The 20,332-nt window shown below is 49.4% G+C and overlaps 1 protein-coding gene and 1 long non-coding RNA gene across 15 annotated transcripts in view; one reads left to right on the top strand and one right to left on the bottom strand.

The window, feature by feature from the left end:
• The window catches only part of LOC141729842 (uncharacterized), a 32,474-nt gene extending 22,394 nt beyond the window's left edge, over positions 1-10,080 (bottom strand). The window contains exon 1 of the long non-coding RNA XR_012581287.1: positions 9,956-10,080. This is a non-coding gene — a long non-coding RNA (uncharacterized LOC141729842). The remainder of the gene's footprint in view (positions 1-9,955) is intronic.
• ST3GAL3 (ST3 beta-galactoside alpha-2,3-sialyltransferase 3) overlaps positions 243-20,332 on the top strand; it is a 180,772-nt gene continuing 160,682 nt past the window's right edge. For 4 of the 14 annotated variants that reach the window (XM_074545933.1, XM_074545931.1, XM_074545932.1 and 1 more), the window contains exons 1-2: positions 12,338-12,472; positions 13,186-13,330. In XM_074545933.1, the coding sequence (XP_074402034.1) occupies positions 13,216-13,330 (115 nt within the window). In that variant the 5' untranslated portion in view covers positions 12,338-12,472; positions 13,186-13,215. Of the gene's footprint in view, positions 7,453-7,511; positions 8,710-10,435; positions 10,578-12,337; positions 12,473-12,942; positions 13,106-13,185; positions 13,331-20,332 lie in introns of those variants that run through there. The other 10 variants (XR_012581286.1, XM_074545926.1, XM_074545929.1 and 7 more) reach the window with 9 other exon arrangements.

Here is a 20,332-nt window from a genome sequence, read left to right as displayed (position 1 = left end):
ATGGTTGTGAATGAGCTGATATTAGCTCATATGCTTGGACTCTCATTTCCTCAAGTGCTCCTGCTTCTCTTGAATACAGTATCTTTGCAACTTTTGAGCTAATGTTCTTGCCTATCCTCACAGCAGAGGCTAACTCAAACTTCCTTCCTGATAGCCCCAAGCAATTAAAAAGAAATTACGTCTTGGGTGCAGGATAGTGTGCGTGGACGCCATTAGTGTGGGTGGTGGGTGCTGATGGGCTGCAGGTACAGGTACAGAGGTGCAGTTAACTTGCAGACAGTTCCATGGAAAACAGAGTGATGTGATACAGGAGAGCAAGGAAACTGGTGATGGGGAAGAATGGCTACACCAAAGGGCTGAGCAGCCCATGTGGTTTGGAACTGTGGTTGCCTGTGGTGGATGGCTGCCCAGGCTACTTGGCTCTGCAGCAGGAACACAGCTTTACTTGTTCAGGCCCAGGAGAGCCAGGGCAGGATGAAGAGAGCAGTTGTGTTGGCAGCCAGAGATGGGTCTGTCCTGAGTCCTCTCTGGCCTTCCCAGTTCCAGCTGGATAGATGTTTCCACACACTGTTTAACAGCTGGTGTCCACAGGGACTGGCAGAAGTGTAAATGCTCATATTCTGCCATTCTCTCTTTCAGATGGAGAAGTAGTACAGGGCATCCTGTTTGGACCCTCAGCCATCCACACAGTGGGGCTGGAGCCAACCCTGCTTTTCCTCGCTGGTTGGAGGGTGACTCCTGTGGGAGCAGAGGTCTGCAGTGCTGTCACCAGCAGGGAGACCCCCAGCTTGGGCCCTCAGCACTGTGCAGAGCCTGGCAAGGGGAAAGGACATAAAAAGAGAGCTTGGCTCTTCTCCCTCCCCACTAGAAGCTGGTGAGGGGCTGCCAAGGGCTTTGCAGCAGGGAGAAGAAAGACGGCGTTCATGGGAGCTGCGTGACTCTGAGCTGGTGGGCTGGGAGCCAGGCACGTCAGCACCTGATGGGCCAGCGCAGGAGGAAGGGCTTCCTGCTCCTCACTCCTCACCTTCTCCAGAGGAGCCCTTTCAAGGGGTCCCAGCCCAGTGTAGTGATGTCTCTCCAGCCCAGAACAGGCAGGACAGTGGGGCAGGACTGTTGTCTGTGTGGGGCATTGCACTGGCACAGTGTGCTGGGGAGGTCTTTGCCCAGGAGCCTGGTTTGTTCACTGCTACCCTGGACCATGCTGGCTGAGACAGCTGCCCACAATTCCTCCTGCCTGCCTGTGTCCTCCACCAGATTTGGGGGACCTGGATCAGTCCTTTTGCCATCTTTGCAGACTGCAAAGAAGCAGCCTCCATTTATGCACTGGCTGTGTGGTGGCTGCACAGATCATTCCCAGAGAGAGTGCAGGGCTAGGGCTGTGGGGGCGACCCTGGGGGCTGGACAACCATCACCTCTCACAGAAGATCCCTGCCCCTTCTCCAGGCAGGCTGGAGCCTGCCTAGAAAATCCTTCCTCCAGAAGCCACTGGACAGAGGAGCCCTTGTGCAGCCTTTTTGGAGAGGTGCCTGGTACCTGCTGAGGCAGATTTTCCACTTCCCAGTGAACAGATGCCTGGCTATGGCTGGGCCATATGGTGTTTTGGACTCACAGCTCTCCCAGCACAACCTCTCCTCCAGCCTTACAAGCAGGTGAGATTGCTCAGGGCTCTGATCCCTGGCGACAGCTCCCTGCAGGCTGTGGGAGCTGCCAACAGTCTGGTGCAGGGGGAGGTGTGACAGGTCTGTGCTTGGAGTGTGTGCCTCTGGGAAGTGCCACCCAGTCAGTGGGGCCTTGATGCTGGGTCACTGTTCCTGGAGAGGTTTGGTTGTGTAGGGGGCTTGCCCTGCTAGCCCAGCATCTGAGGAAAGCACACCATGTGATGAGGGTGAGTAAACAGCACTTCTGGTTTGTGGTCAAGGTTGATTGTGACATCCTGTGGACACCTCTGAGGCTGGGATGAAATCAGACTCTGCCTGCCTGCCAAGAGTCTATAGCAGAGCCAGAATCTTTGGATTCACAATCTTATCCTGTAAGCCATTCCTACACGAGCTACTACATCCTTCCTGACTTCTCCAGCAGTCTCTGCTGCTTTTCTCACTCAGGTTTATTGGGTGAGCGATTGCCCGAGGCTCAGCGTCAGCAGTTGTGCTCACTGTCAGGCCATGTGGATTTGAGATGGGAAGGGAGGAGCTGGCAGCTTTGCCCTTTGGCAGCATGTTGCAGGGTATAAAGCCAGCCAGCTTCCTTGCCAACCTGTAAGTTTGGCCCCTTGCTCCAGTGCTTCTCTGGCTTTTCCTGTGGGCTGAGGGTTCATCCCACTCATGCTGTAGCTGCTCTGCTAACTTATCCTTCAGCTCCCTGTGCCCTTATGCTTGTACACATGGTGCTGTCAGCTCAGCTGCCTGGGTGCACTTCTGACTCATCATGTGCTGCCTGGGCAGCTCCCCATTTCATTACTGTTAGGAGTTCATGGCAGTGGCCTGTGAAACTCTGTTCCCCTCTTCCCCACCCTGCTCAGTCCCATGCCCCCAGGAGGGACAAAGCCTATGGAACTGTCTGCCTTGACCAGGATATCCCTAGCAGAGATGCTGTGCCTGTCTGGGATGTTCTGTGTCGTGGTCTGTCCCTGGCACCTCTCTCCTGTGGAGATTTCTGCAGCACAGCACAGGATCCCAAGATCCTGTGCCAGTGCAGGGCAGAGGAGCTGGTGCTTCCCCAGCCCTTCTGGCAGGGACCAGCCATTTCCATCTGCATAATGGAGACTGTAGCACAACCACCATCAACCCACTCTGAGATATTTTTAGGCCTGGCTGTGCTGATGAGGGAGAGATGACAGGCTCACTCCACATCCAGACCATGCGATGCCTCTCCCAGCTGCAGCCACCTGGTGCAATGGGAGAAGTGTGGGCTGTTCCCCCAGAGAAGGCAGCACTTACTGGGTGCTGTGGCTCTGGGCTTGCTGGGAGCAGCTACTGGTGCTGGATACCACCATCCTTCTCCCTCTGAACTTGTTCAGCTTCTCTGCTTCTGAGAAAGCAGCTTAATGAATTCCCCAGGCCTCACTGGCTCTTGACATTAAGGGTATTTGCTGGCTTGTGAAGGAAAAGGAAGGACGAAGCTGTGGGACTGAAGCATGGCAGTGACACACTTGCACACAGTCACTTGCTGTCACAGAATTGGGGAGCCATTTCAGCTGAGGAATTTGGCTTTTCTGCAGGGCCTGAGGCTTGCTGGAAAGTTCTATGGAAGAGGATATCAAGGCTTCCGCTTTTCATCAGAGCCCTGTGTGGGGCTGCAACTGCTGGAGTGGGAGGAGCAGTAGTTTGGAGGTGACTGGGGTGAGTTGATGGAGGACAGAGATCTGGGGCACAAGGCTGTCTCCTGTGGCCAGGCTTGTCTGAAGCTGGTCCCTCAGCACTGCTGGGGAGGCCTTGCATGAAACAGGTCCCCAATGCCCTGGACACACACAATGACACAGTGCTGTTGGGCGGTGACATTGCCAAGCCATGACTGTGTTGTGGGTGCTGGCAGAGGGGAGAACTGTCCTGCACAGGGTCTGTGGCTGGGTTAGAGGGGAGCTAGGCTGGACTGGAGCAGGCTGCTCTACCCAGCTTCACACCAGGGCTCAAATGCCAACCTGGGTACGTTGTAGGTGCTGGACTCTGAACACAAGACTTTTCTGGGTGACTGCAGAAAGCAGTGGTGCTAATCTTCCCCATCCACAGGAACCAGTCTGTCACTGGTACCAACACCTCACTGTGTTTGTCTTACCCAATCCCTTCATTGGAAGGACCAGTTCAGCTGCAGCTGCAAACCTCCCTCAACTGGCTACTGAGACCTGGAAAGCTCCAGCCCTGAGCAGCTGCTTCTGCCTGACCCTGTGGATCTGCCAGCATCCCCCAGCCTAGCTTTGGCTCAGGTGATGGCTGCAGAAAGTTTATATTCCCTTGGCTGTGGCACAGGAAGTTGGTTCCCATGGAGCAGGGTAGAGAAGCTTTGTTGGAGAGGCAGACCTTTGTCCCCACCTTCTTGTGGCTGGGTGGGATGGGCTGCAGCTGAAAACAAGGACTGCTGGCCTGGCTGGTCCCCCATGACTGCTGGGGCAGAGGCAGAGTTCTCCATTGGCTGGCAGCTCTGTGCATTCACTGTTTAGGATCCCACTTACTACACGAGGATCCAGTGTTCCCTTAGTCCTGTTCTCACTCATACCAACATAGACTTGTGTGACTTCGAGTGACGTACTCAGGGGGTTGAGGTGTTTTGGCAGCACCTTTCTGCCTGTGTCCCCTGCCTGTGGCTGGCAGCTGCCTCTTCATGGCTGCTCTTCATTAGCCCACATCCTGGCAGCAAACAGAGCACCCAGAGGCATTTCCCCCTGGCTGCTCTAACTCCCTGTTATGAAAAGCAGCTGCAAGAATGCACAGGTTGTCTGAATCTTCCAAACCAAGCATGTTCATGTCCTGCAGCAGAGCACAAACCCTTGGCTACATCCTGCAGCACAGGAGTCAGGGCAGTGCAAACTGAGCCCTCAGCCCCTGCACCCTCTCACACAGCTCCTAATGGCCCACGCCATGCTTCTCTCCTTTCTTCCTTTTCCCAGGAGAGACCAGATAAGCCTCAGCACCCAGGAGTGGGGAAGAAAGGCACTGGGACATGGCAGGGCTACCTCAGCTGGCAGCTATCCTGCCAACCCAGTGCCCCAGGCCAGGCAGCTGTTCTCATGACCAACAGAGAAGTACCTCCACCAGCAGCACCAGCACTTCCTTCCACCACCTTCCCAGTGGCTGACAGTATTTGAGGTGGTTGGTGCTTTCCCTTCCTCCTCCCTCTCCTTGCCCTTGCTACTTCCCATCTCCTTGACCCTTTTCCTGAGCATCATGCTTGCCCTGGTCTCAGATGTGTGGGAGGTGGGATGCTTCAAGAGCATCTCTCTGGGCTCATGGCCCTGCACCCCAGCAGGTGTTGATATCCCTTGGTACATGACAGGGTTTTCAGAGGGGCAGTCACCCACAGGGGTGCAGCCTGTGGCTCTGCAGACAGGACTTGCCCTGCAAGTTGCTTGCCAAAGGCAGCATTGCTGATCATTTCCTTTGGGCACCTGGGGAGGAGATCAGAGTGACCCAAATGGGGAAGGTTTGTAAACCTGAAGTGGACACTGACTCAGGCACTTGTGCTGCTGTGCTTATGCTGTGGGTTTTGGCACCAGCTCACTTGGGCATGTATGGGAGAGACAGGTATGAGTAACAGAGTTGGTTGCTGTGCTGTATGAAAGTTGCTGGTGCATTACTTGGGTTCAGAGGCTCCAGTTCACTCACCATGGAGCAATGGAGAGGAGGTTCAGGCTGAACAGGATGAAAAGAGGAGCCCATGGCTAGTGGCCCCATCACCATAGCAGGCCAGCTGAAGGTACACAAGGGGTTGCTCCAGTGCAAGTAATTAAGTACTAAAGCTCCAGGCTGGAAATTACGCATTCCCTGGGTCAAGGGCTGGCAATGAACAGTGCTGCACGTAGTGTAATGCCACAGAGCCAGCTCAGGCTGTTGTACCTGTTTTTAGAAAAACATGTGCATGAGCTGGAATAGCAGGTGAACAAGATTGTCCTCAGGCAGAGCCCTCCACACCTTCTCCACTGCCTTCTCTGGCTTGCAGGAATCAGTCCTGGCCTCCTTTTTGCTGCTGGAGCTGTTTGGACAGGAGATCAGGTGGGGTGCTTACAGGTCAGGGCAAAACAGCAAGCATGTCCATGCAGCATCTCTTCTTCATGCCTGAGCCACTAATGTCAAAAAATTTAAGTTGAGACCTTAAACTTGTTGAGATCTAGTTGAGATCTAAACTTATTTTGCAAGCTGCTTCATGGTAGGGATGGCTGCCCCTGCAACCTTCAGTGACCATGCTGTACTTAATTCCAGGCTTCAGTTTTTCTCATCTTCAACTTCTCACCTTTGGCTTCTGCCCTTCCTTCTGCCCATAACAGTACTCTGCTCCTTCTGGCAGTGAGGAGACCTCCTGAGGCAATGAAGTACCTTGTCCTCCTCGCACCCTATGCAGCCTTATTTGTCACATTTCCAACTCTTAGCTCCTTTCTTGTGGTGGTGTTGCTGCTCCTTGGGATTTCTGTGCCTGTTCTGAAGTTTGGATAGCCGGACCAGACATCAAGTTGGCTTTGCCAGAGCTGTAGCTCTGCTTGGAAATCCTCTCCATGTCCCTCTGACTCACGGCCCTCAGAGCCAAGGTACTGTGCTGCAGGCTCACGGCAACAGTCATGTGTGGGGACTGCTCTTTTGCAGCCTTTTTCCTTAATTTCACCTCCCAGCCTCACTTTCAGGGAGATTCTCCATCCTGTGGTACAGCCTGTCTTCTCCATTCCCAAGAACCTTTCTTTGCAGCCCATCACTGGGCTGGAGGCTGTTATAATTTTCCCAGGCCATTCAGCTCATGCTGTAGCAACAAGCAGCGTTCAGTGTTTTATCAGCCCCAAATGTAAGCCTTCATCTTGTTATCCAGATTATTGATATTAAGACCTATTAAATGGCACTGGACCAGGGGTCACTGGGGGTCTAGGTAGGCTTTCTGTTGTTGATGTCTCCCCATTAAGCCTTGGCTCACTGACAGATCTCAGAATGCAGCTGTTAATACATGTAGTTGTTAATCTACTTGAGTCTTATTAATTCTTTATAATACATACTTTTAATTAAAATCCTGCAGCATTATTGAAAGCAGTGGAGAAGGCAAAGTGTTCTCTATAAATGCTCCTACTCTCAGCACCCAGAACTTTCCTTTTGCCCAGGAAGGATTTTCCCTGTGTAACAACCTCAGGATGCCTTTAGCTGTGCTTTCACCTACAGTCTGGGGCTCTCTGCCATTTCTCTGCCCATTGCTTTGACCCTTTAGGTTATGCTGGCCTCCTACCAGCTGACCATTCATTAAAAATTAACACGTGTTTGGGAGAGTCTGTGATTAAATCATCAAATTGTTTGCAAATTACTTGGGCCTGTAGCATGAGTGTGGCTGGTTTGGGGAGCTGCAGCCTCTTCTTGTGCTACTGCTTTGCTGAATATCCTCCTCTCTGTGACAGCATGTGAGATGGAATCACTCCTGCTGTTCCCATTTGAGAGGAGGCAGTGGCTGGATGGTGCCTGCCTGCCTCACCTGACTCTTCCAGCTGTTTTTATGGTATGAAAGGGGATGGGGTAATGCCTGTCTGGAGAGCTCAAGATGAAGCCATTGAGGTTCACAGCCATCACAGTTCTAAGCGTCTCAGAAATTCAAGTTTATTCAGCAATCATCTCAGAAATTCAAAGACAGCACTTCTGGCTTCAGAGAGGCAGCATGGCCACAGCTGGAGCTGGGTTCATTCAAGGTTCCTGCAGCACTGGCATGAAGAAATGCACTGTGATACCAGTGCTGGCACCTGGGCTGAGCAAGACTCCCTGTTTCACTCCCAGATCTCAGGTAGGCTACACTGGGGAGACTGCTGGTAGGGGGGGGGGAGGTTATTTTACCTGGTTTCTTAAGGAGAAGAATTAAAGAGGAAACCTTCACCTAGCCTATTATTTTTAGGAGGCTGTGTTCATGGTGTGCAGCCTGGTAACTAGTCAGTGCACAGATTCTACAGTGACCATTGTCACTCTGGACAGAATGGGTAAAATATTAACAGGCATTGCAAAATACTTCCCAGACAGTCAAACCAGCCTGCATGCCAGCAGGCACTGCTTGGTTCTGTGCTCTCCTCTCTTGCATGGTGCAGTAACCTACTGAGGGCAAGACATTTGCTCCTGGACAACTCACCAGGGCTTAGCAAATCTTCCTAAGGCCAAGCTCAGCTCAGCTAAGCACCCCCAACCATGACATCCATGATTCTAGGACAAGGGAGCAAGTGAGGGAGGTGTGTGGGAGTGGAGGTGTCTCCAACGAGCAAACTCCATTCCTCAGTTCCTGGATGTGCAGCTGAGATACAGGTGGTTCTAACCTGCCAGCAGGGGGTCCGGAAAAGATTGGAGACAATCCTGCCTGAATCCTTATCCTGATGCTGTGGTAGAAAGGACTAATGCAGCTCTTTAAGTCAGAAAATAGGAAAAGCAGATTAAATCCCTGTGTCAAAGCATTAGGGAGGCTCATTGTGGGATTCTATATCTTGAAAAGGATTCAGGAAAATCAGAGAGGCTCTATAGAGCAGAAACACAAAAATTGGCTTGAGGGTGGGAGGAAAAGCCTGGCAGAAAGAGAATTAAGCGAGTCAGTATATTTAGCTTTTCTGAGAGGGGGTTTGCCTGCAGCATATGTGTAGTGTCACAAAGAGAAAATGCCAGGCTCTGAAAGGCTCTTTAATCAAGCAGAAGGCAGAATAAAATGGTATGTCTGCAAGCTGAAGCCAGACACAGAGAGGTGGGATTCTCTTCTGAACGTGAGGGTGAGGGACTCCTGAAACAGACCCAGAAAAGTGGGAGTCTTCAATGATTGTCTTCAATTCAAGCCTACCTCCTCTCTTGGAAACTATGAGTGAACCAAACATAGTGTATTGGAATTACTGCAAGGAGATGAACTGCTGAGCAGGGTGCTGGCCAGGGGCTTGCACTTGCATGACTGCCTGCCAGGTGGGACCATTGGGTCACATCCTCTGAGGAAGATCCTTGGAAAGCTGCTCCACTCAGGCAGAGTACTTGGGGAGGAAATCAGGCAGGCTCCAGATGTTTACCTGCTCCCAAAGTGGTAAGTGTGATTCTTTGCTGTTGAAAACATCTGGAGGGTGGCAGAATTTTTGAGCCAAGTTCAGATTGTTTTAACTTGTTTTGTGTGGGCCTGGTGCTGATGCTGTTTAACATTTCTGTTCTTAGAGTAGCCAGAGCATCAGATATGTAAAGTGTTCTCCACAGTCTGATCATGTTCAGAGTCTGCATTTAAGAATAATACATAATGAGTATGTGAGATGAAACAAGTTTGGTCAGAGAGATAAGACAAACTACAAGTGTCTTATAGTCCAGATTGCATTCCTTGAGCCTATGCATCAGCAGAGGTAATCTCTGTCTAGCCATTACTGAAAGAGATCTTTGCTGTGGTATAGAGTGGTATGTAATTAATCATAAAATATTGCATTAATTAGTATTGGATCTGATTTGATGACATTTAATTTGGGGAGAAGGATTACAGTGTGAGTATTAGAATAGTAATTTTTATAGGGTAAAGAAACAAAATGAGATTAGAAGTCTCTATGAAGGAAGCCTGGAGGCTGATGTGTATATTTGGCATCTGATGCAGATAGTTACAGCCTAACTTAATTTACTGGTGGGAAAAGATGCTGCTCAGCATCTCCTCATGCACATGAGGGGAATTTGCAGAGCAATTCTGGCATGCCTCAGGTGGACTCCTTTCAAAAGAAGGGCTGAAGGAAGCTTTGCTTATGGTCATGGTGGTGTGACCAAGTCATGCTGAGTCCAACATGAGTGTCTCTGCAGCACTGATGCAGGGACACAGGGGTAGGACCCCTCACTGCCTGCTCCAAGCAGTGACCAGCCCTAACTGTTTTATGCTACCTGCTAATGCAGCCACCAGCTGTGCCCTCTGCCAGAGCCCTTTTTCTCCAGATCATGGCCAGTGCTGCTGTAGGAAATTCTCTGCAGACATGGGTAGCTACAGGTTCAACTGGTTTGCTGCAAGTGGGTTTTGTTGAGCAGGATGGGCTAGATCACTTGCCTGATCATTTGGTCAGTTTGGCTTTAAAAAGCTCCAGAGCATTCTGGAAAGCAGCACAGCAATATGATAGGATTTAATCAGACTTAATTATTCCCCTGCTGTCTATCTCCTAGCAACATCCAGCTTGACATCTGCCTGCGAATGAAATGTGTAAGCTAAGTAGGAACATGTTCAGACTAAAGTCCTGCTACTTGAACCAAATCACGCCACTAATCATTGCCTTAATTCATCTCATGGCCATCAAACAGCTGCCAGGCGCTCGTACCTGATTTTCCAAGATGCACAGCGGTCGCTCGCTTTCCGAGTTTTTTCCAGGCTGGCAAGGAGGGTGACTTCATCCCGGGCTCTTTGCAGCACACTGACACCTGATAACGGGGTTAGAGTTTCCTGAGTGACAAACAGGGCTTAGGGGCAAGCCCCAGACTTGTCGCTCTTTGGCTTCGTGCTGTAGGTCCCCGCTTATCTCATCAGTGAAATCAGATCACCTGCTGTGCCCACACACCGCGGGGTTCAAATGCGGTACGGGGGCGGTTTAGGTGAAGCTTGAGGACAGCTGGAGCAGATGTGGCGCAGTGGCAGCAGGCAGTGCAGCAGCTCCGTGTCACAGGGACAAGGGCGGTTGAGGCAGGGAGATGAGAGCCAGCTTACGCAGATGGAGGGATGAAGAGGGGAAGAGAGGAGCAGGCATAAAGCAAGCGTTTGTGAAGCAAAACTGGGCTCCAGCCAGACATGATGTGGCACAGGAGTCGGTGGAGCTGCTGGAAGAAATGAGCCCGGCAGCAGAGCTGGGGCCATAGGAGGAGGCTGCCTGCACCAGCCCTGGCTGCCAGCTCGCCTTGAAGCTGGAGGGAAGGGAGCTGCCTCAGAGCAACGAGCATCCTGAGCAGGTCAGCCCTTCGAACTGGGGGTTGATGGGCCAGTAGCTTGGGGGCAGATCGACAGATAGACAGGGCTGCATGAATGTGGTCGTGTCCCCTCTCCACCTGCCTCCTCACCAGATACCTCCTCACCACATACCTCCTCATGGGGATATTGGTGTCAGTGATACCTGGGTGCTTGCATGAGCCTGTTGGTCTCCTCTGCTGTCTCTAGAAATTATTGTTGGCATAAAAAAAAACCCTAATGGTGTATCAGTGTGACATGTGTCTCCCTTGTGTCTCTGCAGAGGAGAGTGGTAGCTCTGGAAGCCTGGCTGCATGAGTGCCACACTAGCAACCAACTTGTACCGACTTCATTTGTGCAGAGCACAAAGTGGGGTTTCTGGCTCTGAAAATGGGGCTGCAGGAGCCCCCACCAGCTCTCCCTGTGACCAGCAGGAACTTGGTCTTTTGTCAATTCCCTTTGTCAACAGAGCTCAGCCAGCTCTGCGCTGTTCAAGGCAGTGTCTGCCATTCAACATCAGCACCTCTGCTCACCTCAGTGGGAGCTGCCACCATGCCGGACATGATCTTACTAGGATTCCCCTAAAATCACCTTTTGTTTTCCTTCTGTTACCAGTGACAAATGGAGGGTCACTGGGCTGGTCACTAAAGATGCAGGTTTATTCCTCACCGTTTCTTTCCTTTCAGATGACTTTCCCCTTCACGACTAATAATTTCCCTTTGTCATTCTATTCCTGAGAGGTGTCATTTTGGAATTTATCACTTGCCCTCTGCCTAAGGACCATTAGATGGTTGTGGGACCAGCAAGAACGAGGCAATGCTGTGGGAAGGTTGCGTTGCAGGCTGTTCCCAGTGCTGCTGTGCTCACAGGGCAGCTGTGCAGTGAGAAGGTGGAGACTGTCACACACCGGGAAGCGGTGGAAGCCGCACTGTGTGCGTGGCATGAGCTGTGCTGTGGAAGGGCAGCTGAGGGGGTCCGTGCCACCCGGCCTAGTGTGCTCCAGTGGCGGAGGCTCTGCCACAGCGGGGAGGTGGCGCAGAGCCGTGCAGGGGCTGGGCAGCACCTTGCTGGGTGTGCAGTGCGGGGAGGGTTTGCAGGAGGTGTGAAGGCAGTGGCCGGACGGTGCAGCAGGGACAGGCGCTGTGCGGGGCAGTGATGGAAGCAAAGCCAGGGCTGCGTTGCCGTGTCGCGGCTGCAGCTCGGCTGTGCAGAGCAGGGCAGGGCTGAGAGGCCATCGGAGCAGTACTCGGCGGTCGGGCAATGCAGCACCTGAGGGGAGGCGCAGCGCACTCAGTGCAGTGCCTGGAGGGCGGGCGATGCCGTGTCACTGCAGGGGCAGCAGCTGAGGTGCCTCAGCTGGCGGAAGGTGCAGCGCTGTGGGGTGACAATGCGGAGCCTCACAGCGGGTACAGTGCTGGCAGGGGTCACCCAGTTCCATGCCTGGAGGCACCGCAGTGCTCTGGAGGTGCCGCGGCGAGACTGGAGAGGGGTGTCGGGATTTGGAGGAGGAGCGGTGCCCGGCGGCGGCCGTGAGGGGGGAGCGGGCCCGGGCCGTTCACCGCCGCGCCACCGCCACGCGCTGATTCTGGGGGGCGCTCTGCGCACGCGCACCGCCGCCCTGCCGCAGAGCTCCTCCGGCGGGGACCCCCTGCCCGCGCGCCATTGGCTGCGGAAGCCTCCCGCGATTGGCCGGGGATCGACCCCCCGCGCCGTCCCATTGGCCGGCGGCAGCCGCTATGTGGGCGGGCCCCACCCCGCCCCGCCCCGGCGCGCCATTGGCGGCCGCGGCGCCCCCCGGCGGCGGCGGGTCCCGCTGGGCGCGCCCGGCATGGCGGCGCCCGCAGCCCCGCGCCCGGGGGGCGCAGCCGGCGGCCGAGCGCCCGGGGCCGGCGGCGGCCGGGTGAGGAGGGGAGGGGGGGAGCGGGCGGGCAGGGCCGCTCACGGCGGCTGGCGCGCCGAGCGGGGTCCGGCGGGGCGCGGCGCGGCGTAGCCCGTAGAGGAGCACGGCGAGGCGGGGGCAGCCCGGCGGTGGCGACGCCGCTGCCCGTTCAAACCCAGGCTCCAGCCGGCCGCTGGCGGCTGTCAGCTGGTGGGCAGCTGCCGTCCAGCCCGGGCTCGGCGAGCCCCTCTCCCCAGGCGCCGGTACCTCTCTAGGGCAGCGCGTCCCCGCAGCGCTCAGTGCCCGGGGCTCCGCGGGGCTCCAGCCGGGAGCAGCGCCGCGCCGGCCGCTCCCGCGGGCCCCGACCGCGGACACCCCGGCGCTGGGGGCTCCCTCTGCGGCGTGTCGGCAGGACGCGGTGCTCGCCAGGCCTCGGCGGCCAGGGCCGCGCTGGGCTCGGGTGTGAGGAGGCAGGGGCCGCGGCTGATGCTCGGTCACAGCGTGGCGGTGCCCGCCGGCTCTCCGGAGCGGCGCTGACCCTGTGGCGGCCAGAACCGGCGGCTGCCCGGCGTGGTTCTTGTTCCGCTGCTACGCTTTGGGGAACGCGTGTGTTCTATCTGGCGGAGGAGCACGGTTTGGGATCTGTGCGTTATGGTGGGTATGGGATTGCACGTTTTGGAGAGGATGCCCGTTGGAGAAGGTGGCTCCAGCCTCAACCTGTTTTTCTTTCTCAGGTCATGTAGAAGAGCAGATTTAATGTGAAGATGGGACTCTTGGTGTTTATGCGTAACCTGCTGCTAGCCCTCTGCCTCTTTCTGGTTCTGGGATTTCTGTACTATTCTGCTTGGAAGTTGCACCTTCTCAGATGGGAGGATTCAAGTAAGTAGGGGAACGGTGCAACTGTTTCTGGGCTCCCTAAATCGCCTGTTAAATAGTTGCAATAGTGGTGAGGCGGTTCCGATTTAGTAGTATTAGAAGGATGTGATTAAGCCCACTCAAATGCTAGAGCTTTTAGTATGCTTAAGGGGTCGAATTTGTGACTACCTAATGCTCTTTATGGCTTTGCTTTTATTACTGGGTACAAGAGCAGATTCATGCTTTATAAATCTAGTATTAGAGATCCCAGTTCTTGGAATATTTTGTTAGTTTATGATTCATAATTGTCAAAATAAAGAGTTTGTATGTTGAGGCTTTTATTTCCTGAATCCTCTGTGCATTTTAACATGTCTAAGAAAAGTTTGGTTTTTTCCCTCTGGTGAATTTTGATTTATTTCTGTAATCATCTGTGCTGGTTATCTCATCATCTTACTTTGTCCTTCAGAAATCCCCATCTTCCATTTATCTTCCCTGTTATTATCTGCCAACTATCTGTCATCTAAAGGATGTCTTTCAACCTTTTTAAGTCCAAAGAGACATCTGACCTCATTGAATACAATCTGCGGATTGTACTGTGCAGTAAGGCCATAGAAGGTTACAGTTACAATGAAATTAGGCTGAAGTTTGATTGCTCAGTTGCTGCTCTTATTTTTGTTTGTGTTGATTTTGCCTGCATGCAAGAACTGTTTATTTAAAACATAAAAACAAGAAAACTATTCCCTCCTCTCCCCTCCTGCCCAAAACACAAGCCAGACCTCCTTGCAGCTGTTCCACAGGCTGTTTCAGATGTCTCAGAGCTGACTGTTGCTCCCTGGATCAGCAGCTGAGAAACACTGATCCAGAACTGACAAGAAGCCGCTGGTCAAATTTCTTCTTTGCTGTACTGTGTTTTTTTGCATACTGATAGAGGTTTCTGCTGCAATGCTTCTTAAACTTCAAATTTTTTCTACCTCTGTGTGCTCCAAATCTGTTGTGGTGTGCTCTTAAGAAGTTTTGCATGATGACAGATGATGACTTGGTTATGACATTTGCGCTGATGCACTGATTTGACAGGGAACTACTAAGGTGACTTGGACTAGAACAAGTATTGTAAGACTAAATTTGTAAAAGGAGATGCATAGTGTTTTTCTGAGCAGGGATTTTTTTCTTCAGGTTTGTGCTTCAGAGAGGGAGTTAAAAACCTTCATTATGTGTTTCTGCAGAGTAGCACTTTCATTGGCAAGATGTAGAAAACCTTTCTTGCATGAAAATAATTACAGTTCTGGTTAAAAGAACAGTTTTTCCATATCTGCTATCACATGATGATCTCTTATGAAATTATACCACCTACCATCCTTTACTTCCTTCACGCCACCAGGAAATCATGTTGGACTTCCCAAGGCCTGCAAAAAAAAAAAAAACTTTCATGCCACAACTTTTGTGTGATCTTTGTTACAAATGAAGAAGCAGCTATGTGTTTATGTGTTATGCACCACGGTGCTGGGGAGGGTTCTAACTTTCTGCAATCCTCTTCAGATTTTGTGCCTTTAGCTTTGTGTGCTGTTTGTTGTTTTACAGTCCCTGGGAGGTTTTGTGGTAACTTTGGGTTGCAGTGCAGTGTTGCAAATCTGTGTGCAGACGCTGTGGATTTCTATAAATGGAACACTTTTACCTGGAAAGATGACTCTTAAGTTGCAGCCTAGTTAGAGTGATTTCTGTTAAATGCATTGGCTGCTTTTGGGTGACCAGGATGTTCTGACAGGAGCACTGTGAGGTGGCATAACAGACCTTCGGTTGGTGTGTCTTCCTTTTTCTCATCTTCTGTGTAAAATGTGTCATTCATTTATTCTTGGAAGTCGCAGTGCTTGCATTAAGCTTCTCCAACCTGTACAAAGAGATGATTCTAGCTTGAGGATTCAGCTTGCTGTTCTTTATCAGTTGCCACAATTGATTTAGGCTGTACTGTTGTTCCTTCTAGACACTTTTGTGGATTGTGTCTTAAATATTGGATGAAGTTCTTTGAAATATTAGCATAAGCAGCAGCCTAATGTAAAGGGGCAGATGTTACTTTTGAAACAGTAAGGATGGTACCAGTTTTCAGTTGGTCTTCAGACTTTTTTTATGCATCATAACCCATTTTATTTATCATGTAATTTAACGCAGGACGAGCTTATGCAAATATAAAGTAGAAATTTAAAACCCCATTTTGGGAGACTTCATATGAAGGGTTAATGTTAAATAAATAATGTTCTAGAAATCCGCTTTGGAAGTTAACAAATGACAGATTTGAATTACTTATTTAACTGATTAGGCCTTCTTGAGTATGTGTAATATTATACAATGTATAATGGGGCAATTATACTTTGTATTTGCTCAAGGGGAGCCTTGCTTACTTAAGTGCCCCAGATAGGTGGTGCATAACTCTTGTGGTTTTATTTCCTGAATTACAATGTAGTGTGTGACTTTGTAAATTTCCTTAAGATTGATATGATAATGCTGGTGCCCCCAAAGGCAAAACTAAGTCAGATGTGTTAATTTTGGGGTCCTTAGTAATCAAAGACTATTGATTTTGTGTAAGTTATCTTCTTATTAAATTACTTTCATTTTTCTTGTGACTAGTGCCTTTCATCTGTTTAATAGTGACTTCCTAGCTTCAGCAGTGACGTTTTTGTTCTGTTCTTTGTGCTAGAGGAGGTATGAAACTAAGCTGATCCCAGCACCCGACGCCTTTGCAATCTCTTCAGAGACTTGCTTTAGTAAACTTGACACCGGTGTTTAATAATGGAAATAAACACATTTGTTGTAGAGTATGATGGAAAACATTTGATCTGCTTATTTGCTGCTTGTGTGGTTTGATCACTTAATGTTTTAGAAGATGCCTCTGCTTATCCATTCTCATGGATGAATTGAATGGTAACTGTAAAGTGATATACTGTGTAAACTAGTCTCCCTGACACTTGGATGTTCATGTATTTAGCTGCTAAAGTAAATAAATAGCTAAATTATTTTGTTTATATGTACATCTGACCTCTACAAGAAAGGAGGCTAAACTTCGAAATAGACTGAAAGATACACATCAATGTTTCTCTTAATGTTCCCTTAACATTGAATGTTCTCCTCTTAATGTTAAATCTGTCCTTCTTGAGTGATGCCTTAGTGAGTACTGCAAGATTATTCTCCTTCTTGTATGACTCTCCACCTTGCCAAAGAACAAAGGAGAATAGGAAATAATTAATTTTTTAAAAGGCTTATCTTTACTGCGACAGGAATAGATTAGATTTGGCTCATGTGAACTAATTAACATTGAATTAAGTTCAACTCCTTCTTCTGTTCAGACAAACCTCCAGTGATTGCTACTCTTCTCTCATCCTTTTAGTGAATATCATGGCTGGCTACTCTTCCCCAAGCCTTGTTTCATGTCAGTGGCAGAATGTTACTTCTCAGAGCAGCAACAAAGTTCAAAAATAAGGGGTGTAATGCTGAATGCAGAAGGACCCTTGAGTTCTGGTGATGGTTGGGAGTACATAAGCAGGGTTTGGGACAGATTTCCTTTTTCTCTTTCCTGATGTTTGTAATGCAGCTTCAGTCTCTGACAGTAGTGGTAAGTGACGTGCACTGGCCCTGCATGTTCTCCCCAGGCAGGCAGTACCAGTGGATTCACAGCTCTCTGAGGAAGTGTTGCGTTGCACAGAGGTGTGCTGAGCGCATAGAACTGATAATGTGATGTGGGAGACAAACAAGGAAATAAATAGTTTGTAATCAGGCTTAGCTGTCCTGAACATTCTGGAAGGAACTTAGAGGAGCAAATAATTGTACTGCTGTTCTTTGTGTTTCTGGCCACTTGGTTGTAGGAGAATTCTTGCAGAGTAACGGCAGTGATAGGAGCAGGCCTTGAAGGTCTGAGACATGCAGAGCAGCTCTTTTCCTTTAACTTCCCATCCTGTTCCTTCCCTGATGCATTTGGCTCTGAGGGGGAAGGATGGTGTTGTCTGTACCAGTGTGAAGATACAGCTCGTAGGAGGGTGCACTGTTGTCTTTGAAAAGTATGGTGGGAGATGGAGTTACTTAACCTGATATGTGTGTAGCTGATTTTGCAACTGCAAAATGAATGTGTTGTAAGGAATGATTCCATTACAAAGCATCCTGGCAATGGAAATATTGGACTCATTCCCCCAAGTCAGCTTTTACTTTTTCCCTCTCTTGCAAAGTATTGAAGTATACTTGGGACAAGAACAGTGATGCTATTTTCTTGTTCTCTATTGTATTTCTTTCTACATTAGCATTGAACTAATTTAAAGAAATATATACTCTGCATGAAGTACTTTTGCCAGAACCCATGTTAGTACAGTTTGAGCTTGTCAGTTTGAATGTGGTTTTTGAAACATCTCCAGGTATGTTCTGTTGATGTCTCCTTAAAAAAGTCAAGTCACTATTCTGTCATCTGTTGCTCTGTGTTATTTTCAACTCTAATTCTGGCAAAGCAGCCAAAGAGATAAAGCTTTGGGAGGAGATTTTCCAAAGGTATTTCAGGACCCTTATCCTTTTTACTCCTTTTTTTTTAATGTCTGTTTCCAAGGGAACTGAGGAGACATAAACAGGCAAAACTGACTCACTTCTGGTTGCAGGTTTTTAATCTGCTTGCATTTCCATGGAAACCAGTCATGCAGCAAAAAAAGGCTGAATTAATCAAAAGCAATCAAACCTTTATCATCAATATAAATACTGGTTTATCTCTTTCGAAGTAAAATGGTACTTTTGTCAATTCTTGTATTAGGGTCTAACAATGTACTGACGAAATGGATCTTCTTGCAAGGACTTGGAAAATGTTTACTCTTAGTCAGGTGGCTCATGGATGTGTGTTGGTATCCAGGGTGGATGGGTACAGCTGCTGTGTCTTGGGCCACTGGGAGTGTCCCTTGTTCTGCGTCAAGGGTGTGGCTCTTACGTACATGGACATCTGACTTCCTTCTGTTCTTTGTTTAGTGAAGAACCACTGAAAAGACCTTCAGTTGGTGTGTGAGCAACTAGGCCATGGGGACAAACTTGTCCTCTTTGTGGAGAGAGTCACGTAATGGTTTTGTGTTCTGCTCTGACTGTCCTACTTGCCTTTGCCAAAATATGTGAATGCAGGAGTGCTCCTATAAAAAAATAACAACTCCAGGCCAGCTCAGCTTGGCACTGGGACCATAAATCTAATGAAAGTGGCTTGGGCTGGGATGGCTGAGTTGGTGGTTAGGTGGTTGAGGGAGCATATTTTTTGACAAGGCACTCACAGTGCTGTTGTGAGTGGTAGCAAGCAAATGGTGATGGGAGCAGTTTTAAATGCTCTGTATCTGTGGCATTAGCTTTAGAGGGGGTATGTGTGTGCATTCATTAAAGTAGACCTTACTGCTGTTGCCTCTGCTTCCCAGTCTGGAAATCCTGAGAGACTAACCTTGTGGGCATTGCTTGGGACAGTATTGTGCAGCACTCTAAGCTTCCTGAAACAGTTGGGGATTTTTTTTTTGGTTTGGTGTTTTGTTTTGGTTTTGGTTTTTTTTTTTTTCATTTTGTCGGGTTGGTTTTTTTAAATTTGTTTGTTTGTTTGCTTTGTAGGAAGAGACCAGGTACAGCACTGAGATGGATTATTGTGAATTCTTTAATGTTTGATTATTAGTAACTTCAAGGTTTGTTTCATCCACTTAGCTGTAAAGTGTATTAGTGCTGTACTTTCTGCACCAAAATTGAGAACAAATGTTTAGAAAGTTCTTGTAATATGGATCCAGCTACAGTTTTATGAATCTCTTTGCTAGTTTTCAGATGCTTTAGGGATTTGAGGATCACAGTGAAGCTTTTTTGAAATGCTAAAAATAGCAAGCAGTGTTATTGAGGCAGCAGTTCATATTAGAAACAAAGATGTAAAAATAGAACGTAAAACAAGAGTTGTCTGGTAAAGTAGCTTAACTTTTCTAAGTTTTTCTCATATTGGGCTGAAGTATTCCACTTGTGTTCAGTTAGAAACTTAAAGCTAAAGTGTACTAACTATGGTGGATAATTCTTTTATCTGTGCAGAACACAGGAAAAAATTGATCTGGTGCCCAGAAATTGTCACTGCTCAAGTTACTTTTGTGTTCCCTCTTAGCCTGCCAGAATAAGGAGCATGGCTAAACTTAAACTCCAGCAACTGCAGGACGCTCAGTTGTGCTAGTATCTTTCACAGCTGTAATTGTGCCAGCTATTTCTCTCTTGGCTGGAAGCTGGTGTGTGTGTTCCTGACTGCTCTTGCTGCGGCTGTTAAACGGAAACGCACGGAGCTGTGCCCGGCTCAGCCACGGCAGCTGCCCATGTGCCACCAGGACAGAGGAGACAGTCTGCTCTCTGAATGTGAATCACCACCCAGGAGACTGAAAAACCAACTTCAGAAATTCACGAGTGCCTCTCTGTCTTTTAGAAGGCAGGACTTCACAGGACAGACAAGGAACATAGGGGAATGCAAGTGCCTCATCTTTTTCTGATCTGTTACTGCTTATTTAGTGAAATACCCAGCATTACTTTATGACCCAGCTGTCTCTCCAGGAATTTTGAGTGCTGCTATAATGTTAGCAGTACTGGACAAAACTCTGCAGGGGCAATGGGAAATGATGCATGACAGAGCTGTTGAGAGAGGAAGCAAGTATAACGTGCCTTGTCCTTGGGATTTCTCCAGAGGAGGACACTCCCTGAACAGTCTTCTGGCTTTAGGAACATATAAGGAGCAGGTTTAGTGAAGGTCATTAAGGGCATAACACCCTAAGCATGTTGTGGCTTGAGGGGTGGCTGAAACACTCTATCTTAATTTTGGCTTTTTTGGGTTACTGTTTTAGTTGTGAATGAGTGCTGACCTTTTAGGAAGATGGAAAAGTGAGGTGCAAGAATACTTCTCCATCTCCTTGCTTATGGCTGGGCCTTAGTTTTGCATTTTGAAATAAGTAAGTTGCTCTTGCTTCTCTTGACAGCGACTGTCTTGATGCTATTTGAGTCCCTTTCTCTTTCCCCCATCTCTCCATT

The sequence above is a fragment of the Zonotrichia albicollis genome, chromosome 8 (genome assembly GCF_047830755.1).
Source record: "Zonotrichia albicollis isolate bZonAlb1 chromosome 8, bZonAlb1.hap1, whole genome shotgun sequence".
NCBI lineage: Eukaryota > Metazoa > Chordata > Aves > Passeriformes > Passerellidae > Zonotrichia > Zonotrichia albicollis.
This window is presented reverse-complemented; position numbering and strand designations above follow the sequence as displayed.